The 20,014-nt window shown below is 42.7% G+C and overlaps 1 protein-coding gene across 1 annotated transcript; it reads right to left on the minus strand.

Moving 5' to 3' along the window:
* Positions 1 to 1,342: 1,342 nt before the first annotated feature.
* Positions 1,343 to 7,556, minus strand: LOC127766156 (mitogen-activated protein kinase kinase kinase 1-like). Its single transcript, XM_052291224.1, has 9 exons — positions 6,162 to 7,556; positions 4,424 to 4,508; positions 4,208 to 4,270; positions 3,891 to 4,048; positions 3,360 to 3,435; positions 3,214 to 3,273; positions 2,934 to 3,041; positions 1,775 to 2,031; positions 1,343 to 1,677 (listed from the first exon to the last, which is right to left on the minus strand). Exons 1-8 carry the CDS (start codon positions 7,358 to 7,360, stop codon positions 1,822 to 1,824), a joined length of 1,959 nt encoding a protein of 652 aa, XP_052147184.1. The 5' UTR covers positions 7,361 to 7,556; the 3' UTR covers positions 1,343 to 1,677; positions 1,775 to 1,821.
* Positions 7,557 to 20,014: the final 12,458 nt, after the last annotated feature.

Here is a 20,014-nt window from a genome sequence, read left to right on the forward strand (position 1 = left end):
AGTAAATTGTAGTACTATTATTTAGCCTCTCAAAAACTGAAAGGTATACCCCGCAAAAACAAAAAAGAAACTGAAAGGTATACTAAAGTACAAAACGTCAATGTAAGAACAATCTAGTAACGGGTACTAGTATCTCCTAACCACCGTAATCGTGTATCATCAGCGAAAGCAGTCAAGCAAGCAACCTTCTCACTGCACTTTAGAGCAAGTATAATATAGGGCTATAAAAAAGCTGAATGCTAAAATGGATAAGAGAGTAGAGGAGAGATATAAGAAGTGGACTATAAGTTTACAGCCGGTTTAGGTAGTACATGATACAAGAAAATCTGTGAAACAGACAGGTGGGCCATATATTTATAGTGGAGAGTTAACTACTATATAAGTGAGCTGAGAGATACACTATAAAGATCTATACAGCAAGCAACTGGTTGTACTATTAGCCTTCTCTTAGGCAATAGCAATCTATCCTATTAACATGGGTATTAATGTAGAATCAAATGATAGGTGCGTAGTACGAGACTCAATCGATAATGCTTATATCCGTGAGATGGCAATAAGGTGGGATTTATAGGGTAAAAAAATCGACGCTCAGAAACCGCGGAATAACAATAAGATGACAATATGGTTCAAATATGTAATACGCTACCACTACTAATACTAGTAGTACTACTATATACTATTTTATTTTCAAGCACAGCCGGTTTTCATAATGAAATCGGCAAATAGCGTTCTAGTTAATCTCAAGCTTTGTCAAATATTTCACCCAAAATTTCGGAGCACGCGTGCGTAGCGCGTAGGGAACTCTTTGTCGCTCAATGCCAACTGAAGGTTGGTCAAGCACTCAAGCTTCGGTGCAGTGAAGGAAAACAGGAGCATTTTGTAGGTCATCTTTGACCACCCCTTAAAATTCAGATAGATTGACGCACGCAAGAAGCCGCCGAGGTCTCCATTTACTTTTCATGCATTCATCTCCATGTGGTTCTTTCCTTAGATCCCGCTTCATGTTCCAGCCATTATCACGCTCTCTTACCACAGTTGTTCTGATTTCTGAACCTATTCAGGAACAGAAATACGAGTTTTCAAAAAAAGAACAGAAATACGCATGCGAACATATTACACTGCACGAAAGAGACTTGATTTTTTTTTTTGAACGCCAAAAGAGACTTGATTTTGATCCCCAGTCTGGATGAGCAACGCCATTTCACATTCTCACGTGTAAAACGTGAGCTGAAACCTGCCAAAACTATTTCGAGTAGAGTAGACAGAAGTAATTTGTTGTGGAACAGTTCAGTTCTAGCAGATGCTGGCAAGACGTTAACACATACAAAATTTTGCACATGGATGATGACACCAGCCGAAAATCAATTCACACCCGCCAAAAATGGGAGAAAATCAAGAATTCTAGCTGAGTGCTTCAGGAGCAACAAACCAAAATAATGATGAAGTCAAAAATTTACAATGGCTTAAGCTCAAATACATTGCAAGCAATTCCATCTCCCCCCTACCAGGTCGTACAAAATCTACTGAATGTCTTCAACAAGAAAACACTCAAATATTCCCAGACCGACGCAGCAAGGTAATGCTTATCTCACTAGTCCTAACTGACTACAATGCTAAACTATATCCTAAACAAGCCCAAGAAGTTCCTTTCTGGCACTGAGTGGGAACCACGAAGATCTACAAAACATAGCAAAACATGGGTGGTATGAATCAAATTTAACATTCTATAAAGCTGATACATGAAGCTTCATGATTCTTCTAGGCAACAACTTACTTGTTCATGAGCTCAGCAATGTTCTCAAAAACAGAAGCATGCCACAATCAATACGAGCTGATGGCAGGAGGGGATGCAGATTCAAAAGAAGCTCGAAGCGGTCTATTAACAAATGGGTGTGACATAAGTTGTGATGCAGAAGGCCGTTGCTCTGGATCAACTTGTACACACTGGCTAATGAAATCTTGAGCATCTTTTGACAAATAGCTGGGAATTTGAGGTCGTTCTCCTTTTCCAATCATAAAAAAAGCATTTGTCTGGAAATACCAAATCAACATAAGTGGAGTGCTTAAGATAAACTTGAGTTACAACCGAAGCAAGTTAAAAAGAACATTAGTTGAATTAAAGTAAATTTTAACACAAAATAATTTCATAGACTAATAATGCTATGTTCCCACAGAGAACAAGAAATAAAGGGAAGGCTGCCCGTCAGAAGAAGGTGCTATTTAACCAGAACTTTGCAGCCACAAGGTTATCTTTGGTTAGCAACTACAATTTACAATAGTTATACCTATCATATAATTTAGGATTGGAATGAAATAAAACAACAAATTTCCCTTATGCTGTCACAGAAGCATCCCAAAGTGGATGGGCAGCTCACACATCTCAGTATCGAATTAATTAAAGGTCCTACCCTTCATTTTACAGTCAAATAAAGATGAGTAAATTTCTCAAAACCATAGATACTTGTTAAACTTGCTGCACATTTTTATCTTTCCAAAGTGGTGTGTGAAACTACTGTAATAATTGATTGTGGCTTTGTGCATCTTAAATGCAGCTGGTTTGTACTTTATCCATTATCTAAGAAACGATGCTTGCAAAACTATCATAAAACTACAAATCAAGTCCCTGTCTTGCAAAAGACATGCACACAGATTTAGCACCAAATATATCACAAAAGTACAGATTTAAGGCATAATCTCAGAAAACTACAAATCCAGCGCCAGCTTTAACACAAAACTAAAGATTTCCCATACAGTGTATTAAATCTGTAGTACTTGTGATATTCATCTAAAAATATTTGTAGTTTCTTGAATTTTACTCAATAAAGAACATAAAAAGAGCATTGACAGAAATTTAATGCTGTAATCAAACAGGGACTAACACATAAAAAGAGCATTAACAGAACTATAAACTTTAAAGTCAAAGTATGACATACCCACTCCACATTAGGATATGGTATGTTACGAGTAAGCATTTCCAATACAGTGCAGCCAAGACTCCAAATATCAGCCTGGGGCCCATATGTTTTTTTAGGATTAACAACCTGAAAAATAAGAAGTTGTATTTAGCACTTTCACAGTTTATGGCCAAGACATAAGTATCATTAAATAATGGAAAACAACATCAATAATGGAAAACAACATCATACTATTAGTCAGATCCGCAAGAATCATGATTAAATAAAAGTAAATAGCATAGGATAAATAAACTTTTACCTCAGGTGCCATCCAGTAAACACTTCCTTTGCATGATCTCAGCATGTTAATTTTTGACATCTGAAATCCAACAAGAAGAAAATTACCACCGTAAGACAGCATCATAGATAAAGCACTAATATTCATACAAAAAAAAAAAAGCTAACCTCCTTCGCCAACCCAAAGTCTGCCAATTTTACTGATCCATTTGCATGAACCAGTATATTTGCGCATTTAATGTCTCTGAAAATGAAAAATAACAATTAGAAAATGTATCAAATGGAAACATCAACAATATCCGATGCAAAAACAAAATGACACACACGGTTAAGAATATAGCGTGATGCCTCATTTATTTTTTTTTATAAATATTGTAAGAAGTTAGCTTGCCCAGTTTGTTACTACATCTGAACAGTCCAGAAAAAGGTGTGGTTTTCTAGGTTCCAATAAGAAACTCTTTTCGAGTCAGCAGGACATGTATAACCCCCAGGGCCCTGTGGTGCATGCCACTTTCTAGAGAAGGTGGAGCAGTTGATGTTCGTTTCAGACCAATATACTGACTTCAGGGAATGCAGATGTATCACTATTCGCATTTAAAATGTATGACAAATGAGCTCAAAAGACCACCTTTAGTTATCTGCAGCATCATAAGCATTGAATTATTTTCAATGCTAAATATAAGAGAAGCATCTTTATACCTGTGAACCACATTTCGCTCATGGAGATAAACCAATCCGTTGAGAATCTGCCTTGTGTATGCTGACACTTGTGAGTCTCGTAGTTTATACTTTTGATAGAGGGACGATAGAGAACCTTGTGTAACAAGCTCAATAAAAATGTACAGTTTTGATTCTTCCTGCATTAGAAGTGTTGAATGAATTACATGAGTAATGGACATCATTACAAACATACATGAATGAAAAAAAAAGTGTATATTGTGTATTGACTGCTTACATAAAACTATTTCTAGAACTGAATCAATAACTGAGTAACATCAAAAGAACAGTGGGGGTACCTTGTCAGTTCCATAATACTGGACTATATTTTCATGTTCAAACTGACTTAGGAGTGCAATTTCCTGAGAACCCAACAACTCAAAATTAGATAGTTTCAGAAGATGCCAAAGCATGTCAAAGCGGTACAATATAGTAAAGACAACAGTACAACATTAGAACAGTGGTATTCACAATAAAAATCAACTGTAACAGATGAAGAACCGCAGCAAAAAAACCTGTTCAAGTGCAAGAATAGATTGTTGTGCGTTGCTTCCTTGGTCAAGCAAAGATACTTCCTTCACAGCAAAAAACGCTCCTTCACTGTAAAGACATTCAACACGGACATCATTTAATGTTTTTAAATACATCGCATGCTCTTCAAATGGTACAGCAACAAGAAAGAATAATATCCTTTACACTACTCTAAGCGACTAGACTGAAGTTTTAATATAACCAGGTGAAAAATATGTTCTATCTCAGTCCTAAGAACTTACAACCTGAAGCCATTAGGTTCCAATAATATTTCACTGTATATGCATAATCAAGTCTTCACAATGTTGCAACTTGCAGCTACCATGGTCCTTTCCTCACGACATTGTAGCCTTTGTAGCACAAATACAAAATGCTGCCTATTTGAGAGTACTATAGCAAAGTAGTTGGGTACTACCGTTGTTGATTTTTATCAGGCATATTTTAATTTCAAAAAGTCTTCAAGAGTAAATTTTGAGCATGATTTCTCATAATCTATAAAACCAATATTGTACAAAAGCACTTTGAAATGTGAATCTGTTTGATAAATTTTTAGACATTAAATATACTTGTAATTTGACTAACTGTTGGTCAGAATCTACAATTTTTGACTTTTTAAAATCAAAATACTCCCAATCGAAATCAATGGCCGAGTATCAATCAAATTCAGTCATTAAAGGTCAGAGCATGTACTTTATGCCATTGTTATGACTGAAGGGATTAAGTCAAATAAAAATATTTTCTCCCTTCAGTTCTCATGGCATAATCATTCAAAAAATAAATTATGATGCAACAGTAAAACCTCCAGCGCATATCTGTCGACTGGCTACAGAAAGGGCAATCTATATGGACTGCTGAATGAATAATGCCCATACCCACATTGCATTGACAAGTCACACCAGGACAAAAGAGTAGAAAATGTAGCACCAGGAGATAAATTCATACAAAATGTAGCACCAGGGCATAAGACTCAAGGAGCTGTGTTTTAGAATATTATAATCTCAGACCATGTCAACAATACGTTCCTGTCGTGTGAGGGAAATGATTTAACAACACCAAATCAATACATGGCAGAACTGTGCTGGGTTTTTCCTATAACTGGCCCCGTTCGTTGCTTCAAGTTGGAGCAAAATTTTCCTCGCATGCAAAACGAAAAGGCTCAATAACATACGATTAATTAAGTATTAACTATCATAAATTATGGATTTATTTGATTTTTTAAAACAACTTCTATATAGATTTTTTTTTTTTTGAAAAACACACACCATTTAACAGTTTGAAAAGCGTGCTAACGGAAAACGAGGAAGTTCAAGTTTAAAGTTGAAGAAAAGAACTAAGCCACAGGTCTAAGGGCGACAGACATGGTATTCTTGTCCCACTCCCAATCACCCCAGTACCAACACACTACACAGACATTCCCAAATAAATATTTGACATTCTAGTATTCTACTTGTAGAATTCATTATATAACAGCATGCACTTCTAAGTTTTAGGTAATAAAAAAAAGAGCCTTGCCCATCTTCTAACGAGGGGATTGTTTGGACTAGCTAAGATTTATCTTTCATGAAAATAACTGTAAGCTAAGGCCAGCTATGACATAACAGTCTATTTTTAAAATATGCTTAAATTAGACAAAAGATTGCAGTACCCTGTGATAAGTAATACTAGTAGCAAAGATGATATGGGCAAACACCAAATAAAAACTAAAGCATTATTAGTACTTACTCACTGATGCCCTCATACACCATCCCAAATGAGCCGCTCCCCAGAAGAGCACCACGCATCCACGACTTAATCTTCCTCTTGAACTTTCCATTTGGTGAGATGATGAACATAGCCTCCGTAGTTGTGCTGGATGCATCATCATCATTTGTTGTTGACAATGATGATGTCCCAGTGAACCCTTCAAAGGTCTCTCCTATCCTTAACTCTTTCAGCTCCCCGTCCACCCCTGCCACTCCCTCGTCAGCAAACTCCTCCTCCTCCTCGGTGTCCGACATGTGAGACGCGTCCACGCGTTCATCATCTGTTCTCACTTCACTTTTCTCTTCACTGGGAGCAAACGAGTTCACAATATCCCAAGCCGACACCCCGCTCATGTCTTTAGCCACAATTGAACGCCTCATTGGCGGCGGTGCGAGTGCCATGAGCGGCTGAGGCGGGGAGAGCACAGGAGGTCGGGCTCCTCGGATACCGACTTCGCCGCCTCCTCTCTTTGGCGATAGCAGGGGCAATCCAGCGAGGGGTGCCACAGCAGCAACGGCAGGGGCAGCCTTGGGGGATTCCTGACCGAGCGCCGCAGCGGTAGGCTCCTCCGCCGAATCAGTTGCGGTGGAATTGGAGGAAGAATTGAGGGACTCCTCAGGAATTGAAGCAGGGAATGAGGGAGGAAGGTCGCACTGGATGACCTCGGGGGCGGAAATGGTGCGGGCCATGGGAGAGGGGTCGTCGACGGGTGGCGAGGAGACGAAGCGGGAGCGCGGTAGTAGGTCGGAGTTAGAACGCTCTTTCCGGGCTTCCCATGCGGCGACGGGGATCGCGAACTCCTCCGGCCCCGATAAACCCAGGCTGCGGCACAGCTCGTCGACCTCCCCCTCCACGCTGCCGCTGATGCGGATGTCCGTGCCGCCGCCCCCGACGGCCAGGTCGAGCGAGCGCGACGGCCGGAGCCCCAGCGACCGGTCCGCCGACATGGACGACGACCACGACGCGCACGCCGGCACGGACGACGCCCCCGCCCCCGCCCCCGCCGCCTCGTAGTCGATGTGCTTCACCGCGTTGCGGCGCTCCAGCCGCGAGCTACGCCCGCGGCTCCCGCTTCCGCTCCCTTCCCCTCCGCCGCCGCGGCTGCTGGAGTCCATCGACGACGCGTCCGCGCCGCGGCGGCCGGAGGAGGACGACTGCTTACGGCTCCACGAGAACATCTGGATCCATAAGACAACTGAATCCTCGCCTAGATGCTCGGCTCCATGGTGGCGCCGCCGCCGCGTAATCCCTCCGGGATCCAAGCTCAATTCCGCAGCAGCCACCGCCTCGCCTCGCCTCGCCTCGCGCCGTGTGATTTGTGGGGAGATTGGGAGCTCGCCTCGGCTTCTCGCGGGATGAAGTGGCGTGTCCGCGTGTGGGGGCGTCTCTCGTCGTCGCGGCAATCAAACCTGCCATATAAGAGGCCAACGCAGACACCCACAAGTCAATGACCCGGTGGGCCCACATCTAAGCGGGGCCCGGACATCAGTGACGTGGATGCGTAGCCTCCTCCGTGCGTGTGTTCGCCGAGAGGTGTGCGGCACAGCCCGATGGACCCGACGCGGGTTGACTGCGACGACGACGAGGGAGCGAGCGCGGTGGGCCGCGGTAAAGAAGGAGGGGTCGATGCGGCTACGCGTGGGGCCCACACGTCAGCGGGAGAGCGGCGCGGGGGTGTAAATAAATGGATGCCGTTGGCGTGGATGTGAGGCCAGTGGGGGGAGTGCAGTGGAGGCGTGTGAACGGGCGGTGTCGCTGAGCCACCACCTGTCAACGGCAGTTGCGCGCACGGCGCACGGCGGTTGCAGATGAGGCAGGCAAGAAACTTTTAACGAAGCATATGCCTCCGGTGACCGGGTCACTCTACGGTTTGGCGATGGTAAATGGCAACCATGTTTTTACTGCTAGAGCCCTGGATTACTGTTTGCAATGGACGATACGATAGTTTTCTAAAACTTATTTGTTGTTTTTAAGAAAATAAATCCTACAGTTACTCATTTTAAAGATGATGATGTTTTGGTCAAACTATCTTCATCCGTGTGACAGAAAAATGTTACATTTGGTTTATCTATAAGGAATTGCTAAATCACATTTGGTAGAAGTTTAACTTAGAGCAAAAACTTACAAATTTTTAACCTTAAAATTTGCCTTGTGATTGACTCCTTATTTAGCTAATGTGACTCCAAAAAGCTCCATAACCGGAAGCGGCTCGGCGATTTAGGGTTAAGGTGGGGGATGAACGGGATAGGAAGAGGAGGGAGTTACCTAAGCTTAAAGGAATGACTGTGGGAGACGACAGAGAGGGGGTGGATGGTGGAATGGGCGGACAGCCTGCATGTGTTAACAAATAAAAGCCAAGCTAAGTGAGTGGAAGGAAGCACCGATAAAGGCATCACCAGCGGTAGAGAGCCGTAGAGACGGGAAGAAGGTGGGGTGGGAACACGTCACCACTGTTGGCTAGAAAGAGGAGACGAGGGAGAGGAGGTTGGTCAGGGGCCTCATCGGTGTTGTTGGCACCTTCTTGTCAGGCGGTAGCGCCGTTGGGCAGGGCATCACGCGTCAAGCAAATATGGTGGCGCTTTAAGTGAGAAGGTACTTTACAATTCTTTCCAACGATTTAGAATTCGTAAAATCTTTTTTTGTTTTCTGTCAAATTGCAAATAGATGTTCCTTTATCTATATATGTTGTACGTATCTGATGACGATCGCAATATATTAATCCTCATGTGTAATAAACTTAATGCACAATATCTTGCCACATCCATGTTTATAGAGGGTAGTATTTAATGGTTACGCCAAACCAGAAAGTTTATTTTTAAATTTGAATTCAAAGAGTTTGTTTAAAATTTAAATGATAACTAAAAAACAATATCATCTTTCAAAAAAAAATTCCTTCTCCATAGGGTCATGTATACTTTGATGTCAAACATACGATAATCAAGTTGGTAAGTTGACTAGCTAGGATCCTATCAAAATTGTCTTGCTCTCAACTCTCACCTAAGGAATTGGAAAATAGCATATGCAAGTGCAAATACTTATGTAGCAACTTGATTGAAGTTTGCAACTCATGATATCAATATTTATATACCCTTATGTTCTTTTCCGAATGACTAAATAGATAGTAAATGATTTGTGATAATTACTCGAGATTGCAAATGAATGCATTAACTATTACAAAATTTTAAATGAATTTGAAACAATATTGTAAGACATTCACATAGGTATAAGTTTTTGCAAAAATTAAATCGTTTAATTTATTAGCTCAGAAAACAAACCCTTTAATCTACTCGTCTACTCATCATAAAAGAATGAAACATGGGATTTGAGTTTTGATGTCAAACGAACCCACATAAGATCATAGCCAAGTTTAGTATAGTTGACTACTAGAATTTTCTCTATCTTACAAGGCCATGTTCTCAACGCTCAAGTACGATTTTGGAAAAAATATCATGCAAGTACTTCACAGGTTAATAGGAGTAAGACTGGACAACATGGCACATTGGCACCAGATGATCTTGACATTTGATTTGCTTATGAAAAACAGGTAGCCGAAAACCCGAAATAGTAAGCTACACGCCGCTCGCACGGAAGATATCGTTTTAACCTCTGCCTCAGCTACTATATACTAGTTAGTTTTTTTAATGTACGACGCCGTTGATTTTTTTCATTAAAGTTTGATCATTCTTTATATTTAAAATTTTTGTGTAAATATATAATTTTTTAAAACATGCTCAAAAGAACATTTTAATGATAAATCAAGCCACAATAAAATAAATAATAATTATAAAAAAAATTAATAAGATAAATGACTAAACGTATCAAAAAGTTAAAAAAAATTAAAAGACGTCGTACATTAGAAAACTGAGGGAGTAGTACGCTCGTTTTCGTGAGAGCCGGAGACCATTTTTGCAGGTTCATTGGCACCAAAAGGAAAGGGTTACATCGCGGACGTACCGGTCTTGAAATCTTTCCGTGGCAGATTCGACGCACCGTATGTTTTTAGATAATGGGTATAATCCAAAAATACGTAATGTGTTTGTCACCGCTCGAGGGGTATGAACGGCGCGGGCGTTGGCGCAGCGCGTGACAGTCACGTGAAGTCGTGAGCAAGGTGGCGGCCGGCAACCGCCAACCAGTCTACCGTCCGCCACCGCTAGCAGCCAGGTGCCCAGGTGAGTGAGTCTGTGTGACACACCACGTACACGGTCGCCTCAACGACTTCTTCCGTTTGAAGCGTGGACAATCGATCAGTTACTGGAGTGGCACAGTCGAAGCAGAGTGCAGGCGTGTATATATAATTACTCCCTTTGTTCCTAAATATTTTAACACAGTTGATTTTTTAGCAACCGTTCATCTTTTTTAAAAAACTTTTATGGAATATGTAAAACTATATGTATACATATAAATATATTTAACAATGAATCAAACGATAGAAAAAAAGAATTAATAATTACTTGAATTTTTTAATAAAACGAATGGTCAAGTATATTAAAAAAAGTTAACAGCGTCAAATATTTAGAAACGGAGGAAGTACGTTGTAGCTGTTGGAAATATGGTCATGAATCGGCATATTTTAATCCAAAATGTTAAGACAATAATCACGGCATAAGCAGTGTAGGGTGATCTAATGACAACATGTAACATAACCAGTAGCATACTAAAGACATCATGCGCATCATGAATATCAGGAACAAGAACATAGCAGTAACGCAATAGCATGCTAAAGGCATCATGAATATCAGGAACAGGAACAGGAACATAGCGATAAAGTGTTAACAACAGGAACAGGAACAAGAGAAGGATATACCCCGAGAATGGCCCTCTGCTGGATTGTGAGGCAGAATTGCCTCCGTTGGTGTTGTTGTTCGCACCACCGGCTCCAGCTCCTGGCGCACCACCTCCGGCTCCAGCTCCTGGTGGCGCACCACCTCCGCCATCTCCTCCAGCAGCAGCAGCAACGGCGCCGGCTCCAGGCGCAGACATGGTGGGGCGAGAACGAGCAGTCGTGTGGAAGCACTCCCCAAAAACCTGATCACCCGCCTACCCGGTGCAGATCTCAGGCGAAGGTGTGGTTTCGGAGGCCCTGCTCCTTCCAATCTCTCATGCGCGCAAGCGATCAGAAGCGAGGAGGCGAGAACAGCACAGGCGCGGAGGAGGAGGAACTAACACCAGGAAAGAAGCAAGCGATCCGTACCGATCGGACTCACGGCCTCCATCAGGAGAGAGGCAGTCGTGGGAACGTGGGCGCGCTGTTGCGGAGGCAGTCCTGGGAACGTGGGTTAGTGGCTGCAAAAGAGTAGCGACGTGACGTGACGCACGCCCGCCAGCCACGCCTCGCCCATGCCCACGCCCACGGCCTCGGCCCGGCGCGCGCGCGCGTGTGGCTTTCCGACCCCCACCTCAACCAGTCAACAGGGAGCCTCCAATGACTCCTTATTTAGGTTGAGATATTCCTCGCTTAAATCCTGAGGTGGTATTATTATCCTTAACACTTATTATGGGCCTTTGAGATTTAATAGGATAAGTTGGGCCTAGCCCAATTATTCTAACAATCCCCACCAAATTTCAAGTCTCATAAGAAATGTTCTCAATGTTGTGCCTGTTTGATATACTAGGGTTTTGGTGGAGACTGTTAAGTTGAACTTCCACCTAGGAAATGAGCTACATCAGACCACAACTGAACAATGGACTGTGCCTTGAATTGTCAGTTTTGTGTGATCAGGTTTCACTCAGAACCTTGACTGGTACTGGGCTGCCGTTCGCATCCCCTCTGTTTGGAGCATATAAGTCAAACTCCAGGCCTTTCATGAGTATCTAGAGATCGCCCAAACCTCATAGACTGTGACTAGCAATCGAACTCATATAGGTGTGTTCCTTCTGAGATGTTCTGCAGGTCAACATCTCTGCTTGGAAAAGCCACTCGGATCATATTAAGGCATAAGCCATCCTACCATGCAGAAAAGAAGAGAAGTACATCATGAAAATGAGCCCTTTTCAAGGGTCTCTTCTCTCAGTCACACAATAGTTTGTTTCGCCATCCAAATTCACGGGATCTCCGATCACAATGGACAGGTTTCCACTATTGTGCAACCTTAGGTGGGTATCAAGCCCATTTCCCTCGATGCACTGTCTATCACAATACGTGGTAGCCCCTTGGTAAACTAATCTGCCAGATTTCTAGCCGTTTGGACATAGTCCAATGCTATCACTTCGGAGTTTTTCTGCTTTCTGACAGATTTCAGTCTTCTCTTGATATGCCTAGATGACTTCATGTTGTCCTTTGAACTGTTCACTTTAATAATCACTGTTTGATTATCACAGTTCATTAGGATAGCTGGCACTGGTTTTTCAACCACCGGCAAATCCATCAGGAGTTCACGAAGCCACTCAGCCTCAACTGTCGCAGTATCTAGTGCTGTATGTTCTGCTTCCATTGTTGACCTCGTTAAGATGGTCTGCTTGCAAGACTTCTAGGAAACAGCGCCACCTCCAAGTGTGAACACATATCCACTTGTGGCTTTTATCTCATCAGCATCAGATATCCAGTTTGAGTCACTATACCCTTCTAGTACTTTTGGATACCCGGTATAGTGAATTCCATAGCTCAGTGTCCTTTAGATAGCGCATTACTCTTTCCAGAGCCTGCCAATGATCATCTCCCGGATTTGAGACAAACCGGCTCAGCTTGCTTACAGCAAATGAGATGTCAGGCCTCGTTGCACTAGCCAAGTACATCAATGAACCAATGATTTGAGAGTATCTCAGTTGATCCCTTGCTATTCTTCGGTTTTTCCTTAATAGCACGCTGGGATCATAAGGAGTAGGAACTGGCTTGCAGTCACTATATCCAAAGTGACTCAAAACCTTGTCCACATAGTGGGATTGCACAAGAGTAATCCCACCCTCATCTCCTCTTTGTAGTTTGATGTTAAGGATAACATCAGCCTCTCCCAAATCCTTCATTTCAAAACTCTTGGACAGATAGTCCTTGACCTCCTCAATCACATTAAGGCTGGTCCCAAAGATCAATATGTCATCGACATATAAGCACAAGATCACTCCTTCTCCCCCACCATAACGATAGTACACACATTTGTCAGCTTCGTTCACAACAAAGCCTGCAGATGTAAGCGTGGTGTCAAACTTCTCATGCCATTGCTTAGGTGCTTGCTTGAGGCCATACAAGGATTTCAACAGTTTACACACCATTCCTTCCTGACCTTCTAGTACATACCCGTCTAGTTGATCCATATAGATCTCCTCCTCCAGCTCTCCGTTTAGGAAAGCTGTCTTAACGTCCATCTGATGGACGAGAAGACCATGAGAGGCTGCCAGAGCAAGTAGTACTCGAATCGTGGTCAAGCGAGCAACTGGTGAGTATGTGTCAAAGAAGTCCTCGCCTTCCTTTTGGGTATAACCCTTGGCCACAAGCCTTGCCTTGTACTTTTCAATTGTACCATCAGGCCTAAGCTTTTTCTTGAAAACCCATTTGCATCCTACGGGCTTGCACCCATATGGACGCTCAACAACTTCCCAAGTACCATTAGACATAATCGAGTCCATTTCACTGCGTACTGCTTCCTTCCAGTAGTCAGCGTCAGGAGATGAATATGCCTCTTCTATGGTTCTTGGGGTGTTATCCACGAGGTGTACAATGTAGTCATCTCCAAAGGATTTTGCAACCCTTTGTCTCTTACTCTTGCGAGTATCTACAATGTTGTCCTCCTCAGGATTTTCCTCAGGCGTTTGATCATTATGTTCTATCGGTGCAAAGTGCTCATGGGGCATGACAGTTTCTTGACTAGAAGTGCTAGGTGTATGTTTCATGGGAAATTCATTCTCAAAGAATGTAGCATCTCTGGACTCAAAAATTGTACCAACATGCATGTCGGGTACTCCAGAATTTACTATTAAGAATCTATAACCCACACTGTGAATAGCATAACCAAGGAACATACAATCAACAGTATTTGGTCCAAGTTTCCGCTTTTTGGCTATAGGTACATTTACCTTGGCCAAACAGCCCCATGTTCGTAGGTATGAGAGATTTAATTTCTTCCTTTCCCATTCCTCGAATGGTGTTACTTCCTTATGCTTCATTGGAATTTTATTCAGGACATGACACGCAGTCAAAACTGCCTCACCCCACCATTCCTTGGAAAGCCCCGCAGTGTCTAACATGGCATTCACCACCTCAGTTAGAGTACGGTTCTTTCTTTCGGCCACCCCATTTGATTGGGGTGAATAGGGAGGCGTCCTCTCATGAATAATTCCAAACTCTTCGCAAAAGGATGCAAACTCATTGGAAAAATACTCCTCACCTCTATCAGACCTCAACCATTTGATTTTCCTTTCAAGTTGGTTTTCTACCTCAGCTTTATAGATTTTAAAGTAATGCAATGCTTCATCTTTTGTTTTCAATAGATACACATAACAAAATCTAGTGCAATCATCAATCAGTGTCATGAAATATTTCTTTCCCCCTTTAGTCAACACGCCATTCATTTCGCACAAATCGGAATGAACAAGTTCTAGAGGTGCCAAATTCCTCGCCTCAGATGCCTTATGAGGCTTGCGATGTTGTTTCGATTGAACACAAGTATGGCACTTGGAACCTTTGACCAAAGTGAATTTTGGAATTAAAATCATGATAGCTAAGCGCGTCATACAACCGAAATTCACATGACAGCGTCGCGAATGCCACACATTAGACTCATCATTCTCGCTAATATGGTTCACAGCATTATGATTATTACACATGTCATTCAAAGAAAAGCGGAACAAGCCTCCGCTGTCATAACCTTTTCCAACAAAAGTCCCATATTTAGATACGACACATTTATTGGACTCAAACACAAGTCTAAAACCTTCTCTACACAATAGAGTGCCGCTAACTAGATTCTTCTTTATTGAAGGGACATGCTGCACATTCTTCAGCTGCACGGTCTTTCCCGAAGTAAACTTCAGATCGACCGTACCAACACCATGAACAGCCGCAAGCAACCCGTTTCCCATCAACAAGGAGGAACCTCTCCCAACCTGATAAGAAGAAAACAGAGAAATGCCAGCACATACATGAATATTAGCACCACTGTCCACCCACCAATCAGGTGAGTGAAAAACAGAGAGAACTGTAGGTAATATTTTACCGTACCCCGATATTCCTCCGCCCTCGCTAATGACCATGTTGGCAGACTTCCTGTCTTTGCGCTCAGGACAGTCCTTGGCCCAATGCCCAGACTTGCCACACACAAAGCAGTCTCCCTTTGTCTTTCCCTTGCCTTTCTTCTTAAAGTTGGTTGCAGCCTTGGGTTTGACATCAGGCTTGACTTTCTTGTTGTTGTGGGATGCATGAGGGTTCTTCTTCTATACCATATTGGCACTAGAACCTCCCGCAACCTTTTTGCCCCGGACGTCCTTTGCCCTTGCCTTCTCCTCAACACCCAAAAAGCCAATGAGATCAGAAACACTGAACTCTTGTCTCTTGTGCTTTAGAGAAGTGGCAAAGTCCGACCAAGAAGGTGGCAATTTGGCAATAATGCCACCCGCCATAAACTTGTCCGGCAACTCACAGTTGTTGTTCTCAAGTTCCTTAGCCAGCATCTGAATCTCATGAGCTTGTTCTACTAGAGAACGGTCATCGACCATCTTGTAGTCATAGAACTGCTTCATGACATACAACTCACTGCCGGCGTCAGAAACTCCGAACTTGGCCTCAAGTGCATCCCACATGTCCTTCCCAGAAGGCATGTGCATGTACATGTCCACTATGTTGTCAGCGAGTACACTGATCAATGCTCCACGGAACAAGCAATCCAAAGCCTCAAACTTAGCCTCTTCCTCAGGAGAAAGAGGTGATTCACTTTGTTTGCCCCGTGAAACATAGAAGCACTGCGTCGCTGTCAACCACAATAGTGCAGGTGCTTTCCATCTCATAGTTAGAACCATCAAAAGCATGTGGTTTCAGTGCAGCAACAAAGCCAACTACCGAAAATGACCTATCAGGTTTTTGAATTGTTGGAAATATGGTCATGAATCGGCATATTTTAATCCAAAATGTTAAGACAATAATCATGGCATAAGCAGTGTAGGGTGATCTAGTGACAACATGTAACATAACCAGTAGCATACTAAAGACATCATGCGCATCATGAATATCAGGAACAAGAACATAGCAGTAACGCAATAGCATGCTAGAGGCATCATGAATATCAGGAACAGGAACAGGAACATAGCAGTAAAGCGCTAACAACGGGAGCCTCATAAATATCAGGAACAGGAACAGGAACATAGCAGTAAAGCGCTAACAACGGGAACATAGCAGTAAAGCGCTAACAACAGGAACATAGCAGTAAAGCGCTAACAACGGGAACAGGAACAGGAGAAGGATATACCCCAAGAATGGCCCTCCGCGATTGTGAGGCAGAATTGCCTCCGTTGGTGTTGTTGTTCGCGCCACCGGCTCCAGCTCCTGGCGCACCACCTCCGGCTCCAGCTCCTGGTGGCCAGCTCCAGGCGCAGACATGGTGGGGCGAGAACGAGCAGTCGTGCGGAAGCACTCCCCAAAAACCTGATCACCCGCCTACCCGGTGCAGATCTCAGGCGAAGGTGTGGTTTCGGAGGCCCTGCTCCTTCCAATCTCTCGTGTGTGCAAGCGATCAGAAGCGAGGAGGCGAAAACAGCACAGGTGCGGAGGAGGAGGAACTAACACCGGGAAAGAAGCAAGCGATCCGTGCCGATCGAACTCGCGGCCTCCTTATCTATCAGGAGAGAGGCAGTCGTGGGAACGTGGGCGCGCTGTTGCGGAGGCAGTCGTGGGAACGTGGGTTAGTGGCTGCAAAAGAGTAGCGACGTGACGTGACGCACGCCCGCCAGCCACGCCCTCGCCCTCGCCCTCGCCCGGCGCGCGTGTGGCTTTCCGACCCCCACCTCAACCAGTCAACAGGGGGCCTCCAATAACTCCCTATTTAGGTTGAGATATTCCTCGCTTAAATTCTGAGGTGGTATTATTATCCTTAACACTTATTATGGGCCTTTGAGATTTAATAGGATAAGTTGGGCCTAGCCCAATTATTCTAACAGTAGCAGTGCAGTGCACCATCGTCTTCGTCAAGTGTCAACAGATACACAGTCACAGGTTCCATGCCTTTGATGCCCATTGCATCCTGTGTGTCATGACGCGGTCCAAACTCTACTCGTTCGTCGCATCTCCGCAGCAACTTAAAATTCTCGTTGTGTTTATCGCAATTCACAGTTACGAGATGTCTCTGTTAGTCTGTAATCTGTATCATGGCATGCTTGCATTCTGTAATATTTCTCGTTCAGTAAATTAGCATGTCACACAGTAACTCTGTATCATTCCAACCAAGATACTATATATTATACGACCACTTCTCAATCCTCAATTCCGCTTTGATAGAAGGTTGCAAAGTCAGACCATTTGCTAGTTGTTGCGAGCCGCTGAAACTGAAAGCGAGGTCTTGGATCAAATCAGCCAGAGAAAAGAGATTTGTGACTGCAACACTCGCGAGGATTTTATCTACGCAATAAGGTTTTAGACCCTCTTACATGCATATGGTGGTAATGCTGTACTGATACTGGATGGAGCTGGGCAGCTAGCATGTTGTTTGTGGTGTGTGAAATCGATTCACTAGCTTAATTAGGTAGCTTCCCTTTCCGATTAGGCCCCGTTTACTTCGCGAAATGAAAATTTTAGGTGTCACATCGGACGTTTGACCGGATGTCAGAAGGGGTTTTCAGACTCAAATGAAAAAACTAATTTCATAACTCGCCTGAACACCGCGAGACGAATCTTTTGAGCCTAATTAATCCATCATTAGTACATGTGGGTTACTGTATCACTTATGGCTAATCATGGACTAATTAGGCACAAAAGATTCGTCTCGCAATTTTCCCCCTAACTGTGCAATTAGTTTTTGTTTTTATCTATATTTAATGCTTCATGCATGTATCCAAAGATTCGATGTGATGTTTTTAGGAAAAACTTTTTGGAAACTAAACAGGGCCTTGCTGGATCGTCGGAAGGGAAAGGATGTTGTTTCTAAAAAAGAAAGGAAAGGAAGTAGATTGCTTGGGCCCACATACTCAAGAAATGATCCATTAAGGGTGTGTTCGGAACTCTAGGTTCCCAACCCAACTCTCTCCCGCACGCACGCTTTTCAAACTGCTAAACGGTGCGTTTTTTGCAAAAAGTTTCTATACGAAAGTTGCTTAAAAAATTAAATTAATCTATTTTTGAAAAAAAATAGCTAATACTTAATTAATCACGTGCTAATAGATTGCTTCATTTTTCGTGCGGAGGCACTATGTTTCCAACCTGAACATGCGAACACAGCATAAGAGATGTTATTTCCTCCGTCCTAAAATGTCAATACCTTGATCCAATCTAAAACAGTAAATTTGGATAGACTTCTGCTCAGATTTATTATCTTATTCATCTTAGAAACATTTTGAGAGAGTGATAGTATGCATCCTAGTTGGCGCATCTGCGCTGGAAGCGGCGCGCACTTCCCGCCCCACACGACTCTAATAATGTGTTGAGCGACAGTTAGTGTTAATCGTGGTTTAAAGCACTTTTTATAATAAATTATTTAACAATTAAATCGAGTTGAAAATTTTAACTCACCGCTCAAAAGTTGAAATTTAGGAGTTCAAATTTTCAAATATGAGTAAAGTATTCATAGTTAAAGTTGAAAGTTTTCAATTTTCGACTTGAAAGTTTCAAAATACAAGCTGAAAGTTTTAAATTTTGAGTTGATTTTTTTAAAAAATTAAAATTTAAGTTGAATATTTTCAAATTTTAGTTAAAAAGTTTTCAAATCTTAACTTGAAAGTTTTCAAACATGAGTTGAAAGTTTCAAATTAGTGTTAAAAGCTTTAAATTTGGAATATAAAGTTTAAAACTTTGGGCAATTGAAAGACAAATTATTTTTGAAAAGTTAAAAAACCAAAGCTGATTATGCTTAATTAACCGGAAGAAGAAAACAAATCCGGAACTAACCAAGCTAGTCTGCATGCTAATTGTGTTTGTTTTGGGGTTTCGATTTTTTCCATAACACCGCCCGTGCACTACACTAACGACACGTGTCTGTGCGCGCCCGTAACTTTTCTCGCGCGTACGCACTAATTAGTCTTCTCGCTCTTAGCATCGATCGATATGGCTCGTGGATTAATTAGAAACGGTGCAGCGCCGCGTGCACAGACGGGATCACGGGAATGCAGTTGATGAGCATCGTTTGGTGGTAAATCTCCATGGATGATGCCGCCACCGAGGAGAACATCAGTGATACCCCGGCGCCAACGCCGACGCCGGCGGCAACGCGTCAAGGGGAGATCATATGGATAGACGTACTAGATTATATACCGCCGTGTCCGTTTGATTCATTCCACATTAACCTGGTGACGTACAAGCGTGCGTGTCGTGAGCGGTGGCAGTTGGGGATCGAGGAGGAGAAGCTGGTGCATGCATGCTCCAGGTTCCGGTGGCAGTTGGACAAGGACGTTTTTCTCCAGCAAGCCCGGAGAATCAGGGAGAATGCAACTTGCAATTCACAACTATGGCGCGTCTCTGTGACATATGACATTCATCTTGCCAAGGTTAGCAGCTTCAATTAATATTTGTTCTACTATTGTTATAACATGCTAATTAACTAATATACTTGAAAAACACTAATTAACTACTTCCTCTATCTCATGATATAGTAACTTAAAACCGGATGAGATATTTCATAATACAACGAATCTAGACATCCTCCTATTCAAATTCGTTGTTCTATAAAATATCTCATTTGGTTCTAGATTGTTATATTATG

Source organism: Oryza glaberrima, chromosome 3 (assembly GCF_000147395.1).
Source record: "Oryza glaberrima chromosome 3, OglaRS2, whole genome shotgun sequence".
In the NCBI taxonomy this organism is placed as follows: domain Eukaryota; kingdom Viridiplantae; phylum Streptophyta; class Magnoliopsida; order Poales; family Poaceae; genus Oryza; species Oryza glaberrima.

Bases quoted from the DNA above. Each gene is read 5' to 3' on its own strand.
- LOC127766156 (XM_052291224.1), bottom strand. From the start codon at position 7,360: ATGTTCTCGTGGAGCCGTAAGCAGTCGTCCTCCTCCGGCCGCCGCGGC. The intron at 3,274-3,359 runs GTTAGCTTTTTT...GTTGGATTTCAG, and splicing joins ACTTTGGGTTGGCGAAGGAG to ATGTCAAAAATTAACATGCT. The intron at 2,032-2,933 runs GTATGTCATACT...TGGTATTTCCAG, and splicing joins CATATCCTAATGTGGAGTGG to ACAAATGCTTTTTTTATGAT.